The 15,523-nt window shown below is 39.2% G+C and overlaps 1 protein-coding gene across 1 annotated transcript in view; it reads right to left on the reverse strand.

The window, feature by feature from the left end:
- Positions 1-495: 495 nt before the first annotated feature.
- Positions 496-15,523, reverse strand: part of C5H12orf75 (chromosome 5 C12orf75 homolog) — a 41,856-nt gene continuing 26,828 nt past the window's right edge. The window contains exons 3-6 of the mRNA XM_026398973.2: positions 12,226-12,261; positions 10,361-10,440; positions 9,535-9,572; positions 496-898 (exon numbers count right to left, since the gene is read on the reverse strand). Of these exons, the coding sequence (XP_026254758.1) occupies positions 9,568-9,572; positions 10,361-10,440; positions 12,226-12,261 (121 nt within the window). The 3' untranslated portion in view covers positions 496-898; positions 9,535-9,567. The remainder of the gene's footprint in view (positions 899-9,534; positions 9,573-10,360; positions 10,441-12,225; positions 12,262-15,523) is intronic.

Below are 15,523 nucleotides of genomic sequence, written 5' to 3' on the forward strand. Positions count from 1 at the left end.
TCAAAGAATGATTTCTTTGAAAATGTTCTTTTAAAAATAATTAAGAAATACAGGAAAGAGGGATAAAGTGTTTGTTGAAATAAACTAGTTGAGTACTTTATATTGCAATAATAAAGTACAAACGTCATTAGTAAATTAAGAATTTTCTAGATATCCAGGTATCGTCAATCTTAAGTCCTTGAAAATCATATAGAACAACTTTGACGAGATGCCATGATCACACAGAGGTGGAACGAGAGACTCGGTGGCCATGATGTATGTGTGGTCCCACGAGCCTCTGACCAAAGAAACAGGAATTCAATCAACCCGTATTTTGGGCATGCAAATTTAACTAGTTTATTTTTAAATATTGCAATGCTATACAATGTTTCAAATAAAGAAAATTCTCTACCATCTAAATCAAATTAGAAAACCAAATAGTAAAAAAGGGAAAGAGATAGTAGTAAGAATCCATTTACCAATTTTACAGCTAAAAATTAATGTGAAGTAGAAATAGTGAAAGATAAGAGGCCAAATATTTTACTTTAGGTAATGCATTTATAATGCCTTATTATCTAAAGTTATAAATAGAATAAGGATTTTGTTATATAAAAATTATCCAAAAAGTATCAGAGAAAAGACATGACATCCACAAGCTGAGTGGCCAGTGACAGTGCTGGAGCACGACAGCCCAGGCTGGACAATGACCTCCAGACAGTCTGTGCTTGTCTTCCTGGGCGAGCCACAGAGTCCATAAAAAGCACACTGCCTGACCGGATCCCTCTGCTGTCACTGTGAACTGCGCCCATGCTTTCTTTCACTTAGGATTGGGGAGGGGGTGACTTTAGAATTTCCTTGGGAATGTCTGTGCATGTTGAAATGTCCCTGGGGCCTAACTCCTTCCAAATTGATGAGAAAGCTGTGAAGAGAACAAACAGAAAAGAATCAGCAAACTTGAAAAGGTGTATCAGATAACAATGCACAGCCATAGTCCCCCAATTATGTACTGCTTTTTTTAAGTTGAGTACATACTCAACGTCCACCCAATATTTGTTGTTCTCATTGGAGTACATTAGTGCATGGCATAAAAAGAGACCAAATCAGGTGGCAAAAGAGACTTATAAACTTACAATTAAAATGCAGCATGATAAAAAATGCCCAAACCTGGCCACATGCATGTATAGACTGTTCAGTCACAAATCTCCCCTCCCTCAGTGGTCAGAAACTCCAGGGAGGGCTATTCCAGCTGTCCACGTGAGACTGAGCTCCCTGGGGATTCTGAGGAAGCCAGCCCATGCACTGGCATCTGAGAACCATGACTTCAGTCCCCTGCATGTCTCTGTGCACACGATTTTTACCCTAGAGTAAAGAGAAACTTTTACAAAGAATCTACACATTGCATTGTGGGCCAAGTAACTTTCAGAAACTCTGAAGTTATAGCTGAATTTCCTTAAGAAAGTAATCAAATCAAATGTGAACTTGGGTCAGTGAGTAAGCTCAGTTCTGAGAGATTCTACATGTTGGTCAAAAAAAGTACAGCTGATACTTTTTCCATAAGTCTTCTTCTCCAAAAGACAGACAGACTTCTCATCAGGATGTCCATCCAATAGCTAAGTCCAGAAAGCCACAAGTTAGACACGTCCCAGACCAGTACCACAACAGCCACGCAGCTATTCAACTTAGAAAATCTTTCAGGCCATTCCAAGAGGCAAAAGCGAGACCAGGATCAAAGTGATCATTTAGGTCTCTTCTCTGGACACGGCTTCGGTTATCTCGGACACGAATTCTCTCACTATCTCCATGGTCGCTGCCACTGAACTGTCAGTCTCCTGTCAATCAACCGCCTCCTCTACCACCATTGCTGCTGCCACTGATTGTGCTGCTGCCCCCCTGACATCACCGGGAGGTCTTCTTTCTGGGTGCTGCTGCCACAGAAGAAACCGCTGCCCTGGGTGCAACTGAAGCCGACACTGCTGCTGACCCCGGAGATCGCCTGGTGATCTGCCCCCACAGCTACAGTTGCAGCTGCCCCTGCAGCCACCGCTGCTGCTGCCTGCTGCCAAAAACCACCGCCACTACCAGTGCTACCATGGCCTATGGGACTGCTTCAGGGGAAACTCCAGGTTTGATTGCACATGGTTGCACCCATTTTGGGACACCAGCCAAGGCCTGGGGCCTGGGTGCCAGTAAGTTTACCACCCCAAGAGCCTCTGTCCGGGGACTCCAGATAGGACCTGCAGGTCCAGTGTGGGGGTGCCTGCAGGTTTGGAGGAGACTGGAGTCTTCCTGCTGAGAGTGCTGGTGGCCCTTGTCTTGCTGCTGCATCTCGGGGTTGCTCTTCTGCAGGAGTGTATCCCTGGTGGTCTCTCTGCAGGAAGGAGCAGCACTGAGATCTTGAGACTGCAGCGTGGCTGAGTCTGAGGTATGTGAAGCCCAGATCAGTGGGATAGAGACTGGGTTTGTGAGGGCTGATCTGGGCTTGGTGATCCCAAGAGATGTCAGAGACAGGACTGAGAATCTGTTGAACACTGACAGACAGTTTGGTTTTCTAGCAATATTTATTTTATTTTTTTAATATTTATTTTTTCAGTTTTCGGTGGACACAACCTCTTTATTTTATTTGTATGTGGTGCTGAGGATCGAACCCAGCACCCCGCGCATGCCAGGCGAGTGCGCTACCGCTTGAGCCACATCCCCAGCCCTATTTTATTTATGATTTACTAATCTCTCTACCATACTTGGAACAGGATGTTTTTTATGCATCAGTGTGGGGAGGACAATGAGATATGAATGGTGGTTTATAGTTCTGTTGTATTCTTATGTCTTTAATTTTTTCTCTTTGCTCGTATGCTTCCTCTCTCTTGCCTATTTTCTTGGATTTTCTTTCCAACTTTTCTCCAACAAACAGCCAATCTCTGTCGGCTCCTCTTCCACTCTTCTTGTGAATTTTTACTTCTAGCTTCTCTCTTCCTCCCTCGCAAATATTGTATACTACACTTCCTCTGTTCTCTCATCCACCACTTGAAACTGTAAATCATTTTAACAAATTTTCTGTTTGTACTATAGATAGCTATTGAATTCATCATTCTGGTTTAATGTGAGAAAGCAGTAGATGCCTTAGCTATTAGGTTTAAAGCTATATATTGTGTTCACTGGGTGCTGTTGATATTGGTCTCACCAGTAAAGGTGAACTGCTGGAAACCTTCAGGGACACTACAGATAGGTCTCAGAGTAGAATTTATCCTGCCTTATATCCATACTTTTAGATGGGAAAACACACTAAGAGCATAAAAAAACAAGGATATATAGCACCCCAAACAAACCAAGATGCTTCAACAACAGAAGCCACTGATAACTTAGTAAAGGAAATGTCCAAGAAGGAGTTCAGATTTGATACAGTTAAATTAATATATGAATTAAAAAATAGTATAAGGAGTGAAATCAAGGAAAAATTATAGGAAGTGAAAGATCACTTCAATAAAGAGAGATTATGAAAAAAACAAGCAGAAATCTTTAAAATCAGTAAACCAAATTATAAATTCAATAGAAAGCATCCCCAACAGACTAGACCATTTGGAAGATAGAACCTCAGATAATGAAGACAAAGTATAGAAACTTGAAAGCAGAGTTGAGCATGTAGGGAAGATGGTAAGAAACCATAAACAGAACATCCAAGAATTATGGGATAACATGAAAAGACCAAATTTAAGTGTTATCAGAATAGATGAAGGAGCAGAGACACAAACCAAACGAATACACAATCTTTTCAATGATAAAATAGCAGAAAATTTGCCAAACCTAAAGAATGGAATGGAAAACCAAATACAAGAGGCTTACAAGACCTGAAATCTACAAAATTACTGCAGACCCACATCAAGACACATTATAATGAGAATGACTAACACAGAGAATGAAGATAAAATTTTAAAGGCTAGGAGAGAAAAAAATCAAATTACATATGGGGGAAACCAATTTGGATTTCAACTGATTTCTCAGCCCAGACCCTCAAAGCTAGGAGGTCCTGGAATAATATATTTCAAGCTCTGAAAGAAAACGGATGCCAACCAAGAATTTTATACCCAGCACAATTAAGTTTCAGATTTAAAGATGAAATGAAAACCTTCCATGATAAACAAAAATTAAAAGAATTCACAACTAGAAAGTCTACACTACAAAGCATTCAACAAAATATTCCATGAGGATGAAGTTAAAAAAAAAAAGTGAAAACCAGCAAAGGAAGGATCTACACTAAAGGGACATTTAACCAAAATGAGAAACTAAGTCAAAAAACCAGAAATAAATCAAAATGACAGGGAATACAAATCATATCTCAATAATAACCTTGAATGTTAACAGCCTAAACTCATCAATCAAAAGATATAGACTGGCAGATTGGATTAAAAAGCAAGACCCAACAATATTTTGTCTTCAAGAGACTCACCTCATGGGCAAAGACATCCACAGGCTGAAGTTGAAAGGATGGGAAAAAACTTATCACTCATATGGATTGCATAAACAAGCAGGGGTTTCCATAAAATAGACTTCAAATCAAAGTTAATCAGAAGAGGCAAAGAAGGATATTTCATACTTCTTAAGGGAAATACAGATAAACAGGACATAACAATTATAAAATATTTATGCCCCAAATAATGGAGCATCTATGTACATCAAAAAAAACCCCTTCTCAATTTCAAGAGTCAAATAGACCACAATACAATAATATGGGGTGACTTTAACACCTCTTTCACTACTGGATAGATCTTCCAAACAAAAACTAAATAAGGAAACTATAGAACTAAATAATACAATAAATAATTTAGACTTAACAGACATATATAGAATATCTCATCAATGAGCAAATACTTTCTTCCCAGCAGCACATGGATCCTTCTCTAAAATAGACCATATGTTATGCCACAAAGCAAATCTTAGTAAATACAAAAAAAACAGAGATAATACCAAGCATTCTCTCAGACCACAATAAAATAAAATTAGAAATCAATGATAAAATAAAAAGTAGAAGCTACTATAACAAATGGAAACTAAATAATATACAACTGAATGATGAATGGATAGTAGAAAAAAATCAAGGATGAAATAAAAAAATTCTTTGATATAATATATCAAAATCTCTGGGACAGTGTGAGGCAGAACTATGAGGAAAGTTTATTGCACTGAGTATATTTATTAGAAGAATAAAAGTCAACAAATAAATGAGCTAACACTATATCTCAGAGCCACAGAAAAAGAAGAACAAATCAACAGCATAATCAGTAGAAGACAGGAAATAATTAAAATCAGAGCTAAAATCAAATCAAAAGAAACAATTAAAAAATTACAAAACAAAAAGTTGGTTCTTTGAAAAAACAAATAAAATAGATAAACCCCTGGCCATGCTAACGAAGAGAAAAAGAGAGAAAACTCAAATTACTAAAATACAAGATGAAGAAGGAAATATCACAATGGACATGTCTGAAATACAGAAGATAATTAGAAACTATTTTGAAAATTTATACTCTAATAAAATAGAAAATATCAAAGACATCAACAAATTTCTAGAGACAAATTTCTATGACCTACCCAATGAGGAGGTCATACATGATTTAAACAGATCAATTTCAAGTAATGAAATAGAAAATGTCATCAAAAGCCTAACAACAAAGAAAAGCGCAGGCCCAGATGGATTCTCAGATGAGTTCTACAAGACTTTCAAAGAAGAATTAACACCAATACTCCTCAAAGTATTCCATGAAATAGAAAAGGAAGGAACCCTTATAAACTCATTCTATGAGGCTAATATCACACTGATACCAAAACCAGACAAAGACCCATTAAGGAAAGAAAATTTTAAACCAATATCCTTGATGAACAGAGATCAAAAATTCCCAATAAAATTCTGGCAAATCGCATACAAAAACATATTTAAAAGATAGTGTACCATGATCAAGCAGGGTTCATCCCAGGGATGCAGAGTTGGTTCAGTATACAGAATCAATAAACATAATTCATCTTATTGATAGACTTAAAAACAAGAATCATATGATCATCTCAACAGATGCAGAAAAAGCATTTGACAAAATACAGCACACCTTCATGTTCAAAACACTAGAAAAACCAGAGATAGTAGGAACATACCTCATCATTGTAAAAGCTATTTATGATAAACCCAAGGTCAGCATCATTCTAAATGGAGAAAAATTGAAAGCATTCCCACTAAAAACTGAAACAAGACAAGGATGTTTCCTCTTTCACCACTTCTATCCATCATCATCCTTTAAACTCTAGCCAGAGCAATTAGACAAAAGAAAGAAATTAAAGAGATGCAAATAGGTAAAGAAGAACTCAAACTATCACTATTTGTTGATGAAAGATTCTATATCTAGAAGATCCAAAAAATTCCACCAGAAAATTCCTAGAACTAATAAATGAATTCAGCAAAGTAGCAGGATATAAAATCAACACCCATAAATCAAACACATTCCTTTACATCAGTGATGAATCCACTAAAAGAGAAATTAGGAAAACTACTCCATTCACAACAGCCTCAAAAAAATAAAATAAAATAAATACTTGGGAATCAATCTAACAAATGAGATGAAATACTTCTACAGTGAAAACTACAGAACACTAAAGAAAAAAGTTGAAGAAAACCTCAGAAATTGGAAAGATCTCCCATGCTCCTGGGTAGGCAGAATTATTATTGTCAAGATGGCTATACTACCAAAAGTGTTATACAGATTTAATGCAATTCCTGTTAAAATCCCAATGACATTCTTCATAGAAATAGAAAAAGCAGTCATGAAATTTATTTGGAAAAATAAGAGACCCAGAACAGCTAAAGCAATCCTTAGCAAGAAGAGTGAACTGGGAGGCATCATAATACCAGACCTTAAACTATACTACAGAGCAATACTAACAAAAACGGCATGGTATTGGCACCAATAGACATGTAGACCAATGATATAGAATAGAGGATAGAGACAAATCCACATAAATATGGCTATCTCATTCTAGACAAGGGTGCCAAAAATATTCACTGGAGAAAAGATAGCATATTCAACAAATGGTGATGGCAAAACTGGAAATCCATATGCAGCAAAATGAAATTAAACCTCTATCTCTCACCCTGCACAAATCAACTCAAAATGGATCAAAAACTTAGGCACTAGAACTGAGACCCTGCACCTAATAGAAGAAAAAATAGGCCTAAATCTTCACCATATCGGCCTAGGATCTGATTTCCTTAACAAGACCCCTGAAGCACAAGAAGTAAAATCAAGAATCAATAAATAAGATGGATTCAAATTAAAAAGCTTCTTCTCAGCAAAGGAAACAATCAATAATGTGAGGCGAGAGCCTACAGATTGGGAGAAAATCTTTACCACATGCACCTCCGGTAAAGCATTAATCTCTAGGATATATAAAGTACTCAAAAACCTGAACACAAAAAAAAACCCAAATAACCCAATCAATAAATAGGCTAAGGAACTGAACAGACACTTCACAGAAGAAAAAATACAATCGATCAACAAATACATGAAAAAATGTTCAACATCTCTAGCAATTAGAGAAATGCAAATCAAAACTACCCTAAGATTTCATCTCATTCCTGTCAGAATGGCAATCATCAAGAATACAGGCAACGATAAATGTTGGCGAGGATGTGGGGGAAAAGGTTCACTCATACATTGGTGGTGGGACTGCAAATTGGTTTAACAACTATGGAAAGCAATATGGAGAGTCCTCAGAAAACTGGCAATGAGATCCAGCTATCCCACTCCTTGGTTTATACCCACAGGACTTAAAATCAGCATACTACAGTAATGCAGCCACGCCAATGTTTATAGCAGCTCAATTCACAATAGCTAGACTATGGAACCAACCTAGGAGTCCCTCAATAGATGAATGGATAAAGAATATGTGGCATATAAACTCAACGGAATATTACTCAGCTTTAAAGAAGAGTGAAATTACGGCATTTGCCAGTAAATGGCTGGAGTTGGAGAATACCATGCTAAATGAAATAAGCCCATCCCACAAAACCAAAGGCCAAATGTTTTCTCTAATATGCGGATGCTAATTCACAATAAGGCGGGATGGCAATAAAATGGCATAATTTGTAACCATGAATAGTAGAGAAATATTTCAGCTAGCTACCTGAAGCTGAGTTCTCCTGAAGAAACTTTAGACCCACACACTAAAGTCAACTTGCCCAACTCTGCAGTGAGAAAGTGAGCCCAAGACGCTCACCTGAGGCCTTAGCTGCAGCAGAGCTGCCAGGCTCCCGACCCTGTCTCCAGGGCACCTCCTCCCACTCCACGCCTACACTCTGTGAAATACACCCATTTCTGGGAGGGGAATGGGTGATATAAAGCTGCTTTCAACTACATCACTTTTTGTGCATGATGCAAACACAATTCAAATTCTTGTGCAGGGAACTCAGAAATCTAGAATTAGAACTAAATCCTAGAAACAAAAAATCTTCAGCAAATTCCCAGAGAAATCCAATACCCTGGGGCACAGGTGGTAGGGATCAAACCCACAAGGCTGCTGCCCTGATGAGAAAGTCCTGGAAGACCTGGCTACGCAAAGCTTGTCACGGTTCCTGCAGGGAAGAAACTCCCCACGGTTCCTGTGGCCCCCTCCTCCAGCATGTTAACCTCCACTGTGATCGACACAATCCCACCCCACCCCAAATACTGACTCCTGTACTTCCCTGAGCAAGAACTCGGATCAATGTCAAAAAGTCATGCTCCCGGTCTTCAATGCTGGGTTCTCGTTACATACAAAGAATAACAGGCTGATTGACAATGGCATGGCAATGATGACACCAGAAGCAACCACTTATTTCACCTTTAGCCCTAATAACAACCCTTAAATCTAAGCATTAAATCTATTTTACAGATTACAAAACAGAGGCCACAAAGGGGGAATTAATGTCCGACCAATAGGTGAAAAAACCTGAATTCAAATCCAAGGCTACCTGACTCCCAAAGGAGAAAAAGCTGTCTCAGGAGACAGGCTATTCCTGCCAAGAGGCTGGGCATCACCAGGCAGGACTGAACAGAGTGGGGATCCGAGCACTGAGTGCACGGCTGGGCAGACCAGAGGCGAGTCTCCTGCCTACTGTATCTCTGCCCAGGGGTGACCACCCATCTCTACTGGAGATCTGCTGTGGACACACCACCTCTCTGTGCATTACCTGAACCCTGGCTATCCTTAACACTTCTTATGGATCCTCAACTAACCATTCTGAGCCCCTCTGATTTCTAATGATCTGACATTTCTCAAATCTCAGGCCCTCAAGACCTCAGTGTTTTACATGGACTCACAGGTCGTTCTTATTAAATAAATGAAACTGCACTTAACACAAAGGAGGTTTAAAAAGTAGTTGTATAGACAAATAACCTCAGTATTAATCTCTTTACATACTCAAATCCATAGAATGAAACTCTGCCTTCTAATCCTGAAGTTCAAGATTTCTTAGAAATACACAGCAATAAGATCCACAGTTTATTCCACAAGTCTAAACATATATAAAGAAATATACAGTACCTCTTGATTATTGAGTCAGGATGTTATTTTCCTCTAATCTTAAAGAGAAAAAAATCAAGAAAATTAAGTGTTCAGATATAAAGAACAAATTCTAATTTTCTACAAAACTACAGGCAGTGGTAACATACACTTTTTTCCCAGTCTAAATCTTAGAGAAATAGCAATGAGAATCAAATTACAATAGTATGTTAAAAATAATAGAAAACAGCTTTGTGTGCAAAGTAAATATATCAATAGTCACTTAAAACTATGTATCATATGACAAATCATCACCCTTGTTGGTAAATCAATGTTCTTGACCATCAGCCTCATTTTGAGTTTCCTAGCAAGACACCATCCACGTGGCTGCAGTCATGTCTGTTATTTAGAAAAACTTCCTTAGCTCCAAAATAAATAACTATGAAACTCAGAAAAGGGAACCTCATTTCATTTAATTATACAATAGGCAGTTACTTTTCCTTAAATCACCAGACTGCTTATCAGTTAGTCATCTTTATAGAAATGTACCTTTGTATTCCACAAAAACTCCATAAACCTATTTAAATGTTAGGATTAATTATCATACTGATCATTACTTAAATTAATAAGAAATTAAGACTACATAGAGCATAACCACAAATAAAAGCAAAATTTGCTCTGAAATTACTTTTAACATGTGGGTGACAATTTCAAGAAATGATTACAGTAATCAAATAACACAGCAATCAAAAGGATGGCTCACTGAAACTACGTAATATGTAGACTGAGTCAAGCAAGCAGAAATGCAAATTTCATATTTTTTATAACATAAAAATATTTTGAGAAAGTAAACACAATGCAATCTTACTTTTTCGTACAGTCTTGGTTTGATTGGACACCATACTGACAGCTTCAGATGGAAGGCCAACATATACTCCTCCATAGTTTCTTTAAGAAAAGAATTCAGAACAATGTAAATGGTACTATATAGAGAGGAACCAAGAAAAGTACAAAGTACTTCAATTATCTAATTATTAAAATAACTCATGGTTTTTCAAAAGAAGAATTCAGAATATTATTGTCCATGGAAATATAACTTCTTTCTATGTAAAAAAGAAGCCAAGGATCTGAACAGACACTTCTCAAAGGAGGACATACAATCAATCAACAAATACACGAAAAAAGTGCTCACCATCTCTAGCAATCAGAGAAATGCAAATTAAAACTACTCTAAGATACCATCTCACTCCAGTAAGAATGGCAGCCATTATGAAGTCAAACAATAACAAGTGCTGGGGAGGATGTGGGGAAAAGGATACACTTGTATATTGCTGGTGGGACTGCAAATTGGTTCAGCCAATTTAGAAAGCAGTATGGAGATTCCTTGGAAAGCTGGGAATGGAACCACCATTTGACCCAGCTATTCCCCTTCTCAGACTATACCCAAAAGACCTAAAAAGGGCATATAACAGGGACACGGGGACACAGCTACATCAATGTTCATAGCAGCACAATTCACAATAGCTAGACTGTGGAACCAACCCAGATGCCCTTCAATAGATGAATGGATAAAAAAAAAATGTGGCATTTATACACAATGGAATATTACTCAGCACTAAAAAAACAATAAAATCATGGCCTTTGCAGGGAAATGGATGGCATTAGAGCAGATTATACTAAGTGAAGCTAGCCAATCCCTAAAAAACAAATGCAGAACGTCTTCTTTGATATAAGGGCGGTGGGGGGGGGGGCTTGACTCAAAACAGAGCAGGGAGGAAGAGCATGAGAAGAAGATTACCATTAAATAGGGACGAGAGGTGCGTGGGAATGAGGAGACCCTCATTGTTATGCAAAATTACATATAAGATGGTGTGAGGGGGAAGAAAGAAGAGAGAGAGAGAAAAAACGTGTCACAGTAGATTGGGTAGAAAGAGGGGACGGGAGGGGAGGGGTGGCTAGAAAGGGCAGCACAATACAATAGACACTAGTATGGCCCTATGTATAAACGTGGCTGTATAACCAATGTGATCCTGCAATCTGTACACATGGAAAAATAAGATTAAGATTACGTACCCCATTTGAATCAAATGTATGATATGTCAAGATCATTGTAATGTTTTGAGCAACTAATAAAAAAAATTTTAAAAAGAAGCTATATAAGAAAACTATTGAATTAATAGAATTTTTAAATTTTTATTTGCAATGAGAAAGAAGAAGCTGGGATGTTATAAGTTAGTATGATAATAAATATCGGTGGAGTAACTTGTTACAGGTAATCAATCAACAGTGATCAAGAATTCAGAGTGGTCACCATGGGATCAGCTGTTAGTGCAACAAAAACATTTTCTGCATGAGGAGATAAGCTATGAAATGAGAGGAGGGAAAGGTAAGGAGTAAAGAGAGCAGGGTGCAGCCAACTGGAGGAGGAGGAGGAGGAGAGAATGGGGAAGGCTGGGAAATGAGAGGAAGTCACCCCCGAGGTAGAACAGCCAAAGGCCACAGGCTGGCAATGGGCAGAGGCTGCGCACAAGACAAAAACCCAGTCTGCTGGACAGAAGCACAGATTCTGAATCCTGGGCAAGTTCCTTTCCAGATCTCATGCTCTTACCTGTGTTCTGTGTGGCAAAGCTTCCCATGGACTCTGTGTTATTGGTAATGTGCTACACAGAGTGTTCAATCCATGAGGTGTGGTCAGAATGATTAAATTAAAGCCAGGTGCAACACCAAACATACCTCCTCTTGTCATCTTCTGTTATCGATTCTTCTGCTCTAAAAGGTTAAAAACATGAGCAATTAGTCCGAGTCACTTGGATACATGGCCAGAGACTTAATTTTTGGTTATGAGCGAAAAGGGATCAAGTTAGAGCCTGTGTTTTTTATTTCAAGCACTGCCATCTAGTATCTCTATAGCACAGTGTTTGGGCTCCATCTCAGTCATTCATGCACTAAAAACTTGTTAAGTTTCTACTTACTAAAATGTGCAACTCAGCAAATGGCAAAAAGCCCAACCACCAAACCAAATGGAAAACTGAAGGAAGCTGAGACTGGAGAGGGCACATGGCTCATCATGAGGAGGCCTGAATTCTCTTTGACTGTGCCATGGTTCCCACGGTGACCAAGAGGCTATGGGCCAGCAGCCCGTGCCTTCTCGGTAAAGCAATGGGGTCGACCAGATGACCCCAAAGTCCCTCCCAGCCCTCACACTATGATTTTGGGTCTCTCATGCCAATTCAATGGCACAACTATGAGCAGTGAATGATTTCTTCGGTCCCAAAAGAATCAACACTAATTTAATTTTCTTTTATCTGAAAACATGAGCCATTTAATACTCACTACTACAAAGAGAGGGCAAATGTTTCAGAGGAAGGTCCTGGAGGACACCACTACTTGAGACCTCACAGCTTTGTTCCCTGCATAGAGGAATCCACACTCCCCCAGAAGTCCTTGGTGTTTTCTAAGAGGACTGGGAAGCCTGTCTTAAAGCCCGGTCCACACACCTAAGTTACTTTTAGGAAAGAAAAAACCATCACCTCAACAAAACTCCAACGTTCAACCCTGCAGTTCTCAAGAAGAAATCAGGCTGAACGCATCCAAACACCTGCATCAGACTCTTGATTCCAGAGATGGTCTCAAAGTTGTGAACACCGAAGAGGCACCTGTGTTTCCCTGCAAGTGGGCGTGGCAGTGCCTGGGGAACACTGGCCAGGAACCCAGCAGTGACTCCAATCCAGGGCAAAATCCACCTTGAGATCTCATTTACTCCAACTGGGCACAGAACTCAATCATGCCAGACAATTATCAGCTTCATTTGCCTCTTGCTCAAGTTAAGTTGTTCTTTAATTCGGAAGTCTTATTGTATGAGAAGTGGTGTGATGTTTATTGAAGAAGTGGTGTGATGTTTATTGATGTAGTTTAACAGTGTTGTTCACTACTTTTAATTAAACTGGGTTTATAAACCTTTAGAACAGATAATGGGACAATGATGGTGACAAATTCACTTACTTTGGTCCTGAGTGACTAACAGCATCATAATATCATTTGTGAAGCTATATATAACTGAAGATCTGGACACATACAATGTCTCACATATCCATTTACAGCTACTCTTCACATTCAATTACATCTATTTATTCTAATTATTTTCCAGTTTGCCTCATTCTGCTTAAAATATATTTTAACTTGCCCAAATATAAGAAAATAGTAAATTATTTTAAATCTATTATCTCCTATTAATTATTCAATAGCCTAAAACCCAATCTGTAGTCCCTAGTATAAAATTAATCAACAACCTTACACATGTAACTGGTGCACAAGACAAAACTATTGATACTGTAGCTGTTGTATCTACTGAATAATAAACTAAGCTTTAGATACAACAGAAAATCTCCAATAATACCAATTATAATTATAAGACATCCATTCTTCTAAACCTTCAAAAAATTGATATGGTGGCCTGTGTACATACACCCATGTAGACAGGGCTGCCACTTCACCATTCCTTCTACAAACTATTATGCTCAACTTAATTATGCTTAAGATTAGAGAACTGGACTTTTAAAACGGTGTCATTGAAGAGTCCCTCCCGAGTGTCAGGCACAGCACAGGGACTTCACAGGCTTGAGTGCTATCCCTAATGACAGCTCTGAGAGCTCAGACCAGAGGAACCAGGTGCAGAGATCCACGGAATTAGTAAAGATCTAAACCAAAAAGCAAAACCAACATTCAAATTCACATTCTAATTCACACTCTGCCTCTATGGGACAAGGATACAAAAGTCAAAACCAACTCCAGTGGCAGCCTGGCAGCTTCTCCTCATGTGCAGCTGACTCTACATCACTCTGTGAAAGCTTTGAGTAGCACCCCTACCCATGACCTGCTTGTGTGGTTATGCCAGGCACTTGGCTAATGCTACCATGATATTTCCTTTAATCCTCACCACAATCCTGCAAGACAGGTATTAGCCTCATCTTCAAAATGAGAAACTGAAGCTCTGACAGGCAGGCGGTGGGATCAAGGCTATAAAACTAATGGAGCCAGAATTCAAACCCAAGTTAGCAAGACTCCAACGCTTGCTCTCCTCAGCTTCCTGAGCCCAGGCGAGTTTGTCTTAGAGAACACACACATGCCCCAGCTGGATCTCCCCAATTTATATCCTCCAATTTAAGGAAAGGGGGGACCAAGAAGGTAGGAGAGTCTGAGTCCACGTTTCACTAGCATTAGAAGAAACCTCGAACAGCCACCAGAAGACAGCACCCTTTGCAGATCTTTTCAAATTGCTATGTAACTCCTTTTGATCCAGGTTCAAGGGCTGTTCTGATCAGAAGATGCCTTAGGTCTATTCACCTGGACACTCAGGTCCAGACTGAGGTTAAATCACACAAAAAAACTGATTGATCTAAACCAAATCTCATTTTGGGAGAATAAATCCCAGCCACTGTTTAGCTGCCTGTGGAGAACCAAATGCTGCCTGCCCTGCCTGAGCCCAAGACAGCAGTGTCCCACCAGCTAGGGTGACAGGAATCTGCCTCAATGGCACAGACCAAAGCATAAGGAAGAAGAAATGGTCTGGCAAGCAGCAGTAGATTCCTGGTAAAAGGAAGGCCCAGAGATGTTAAGCCAAAGTCCCCAGGAAGCCAATGGAATTGCCCCAAGGTTATTAGGTTTTCAGGCTCCAGATGGGAGTCCAAAAAATGGACCGTCTGGTCTCTCTGTGGGTAAATACTGCTGCAGTGCCCAAGAACAGCCCAGATAAGAGGTGGATGAAGAGATGGCAATTAACATCCCAGAGCAGGAGAGGACAGGTTTGGACTTCCAACAACCACCTGCTGGACCATCAGAGAACACAGGCCAAATACCTGGCACCTTCCAATGTGATGACAGGACTGACTGACTCTCTCTCTCTCTCTCTCTCTCTCTCACACACACACACACACACACACACACACACACACACTAATGCACATTCTGGTGTGGAGGACTGACTTCCCTAAATGATGAGAAAAGAGGACATTATCCTAGGATAGCTTCAAAC

The sequence above is a fragment of the Urocitellus parryii genome, chromosome 5 (assembly GCF_045843805.1).
Source record: "Urocitellus parryii isolate mUroPar1 chromosome 5, mUroPar1.hap1, whole genome shotgun sequence".
NCBI classification, from domain to species: Eukaryota; Metazoa; Chordata; class Mammalia; order Rodentia; family Sciuridae; genus Urocitellus; species Urocitellus parryii.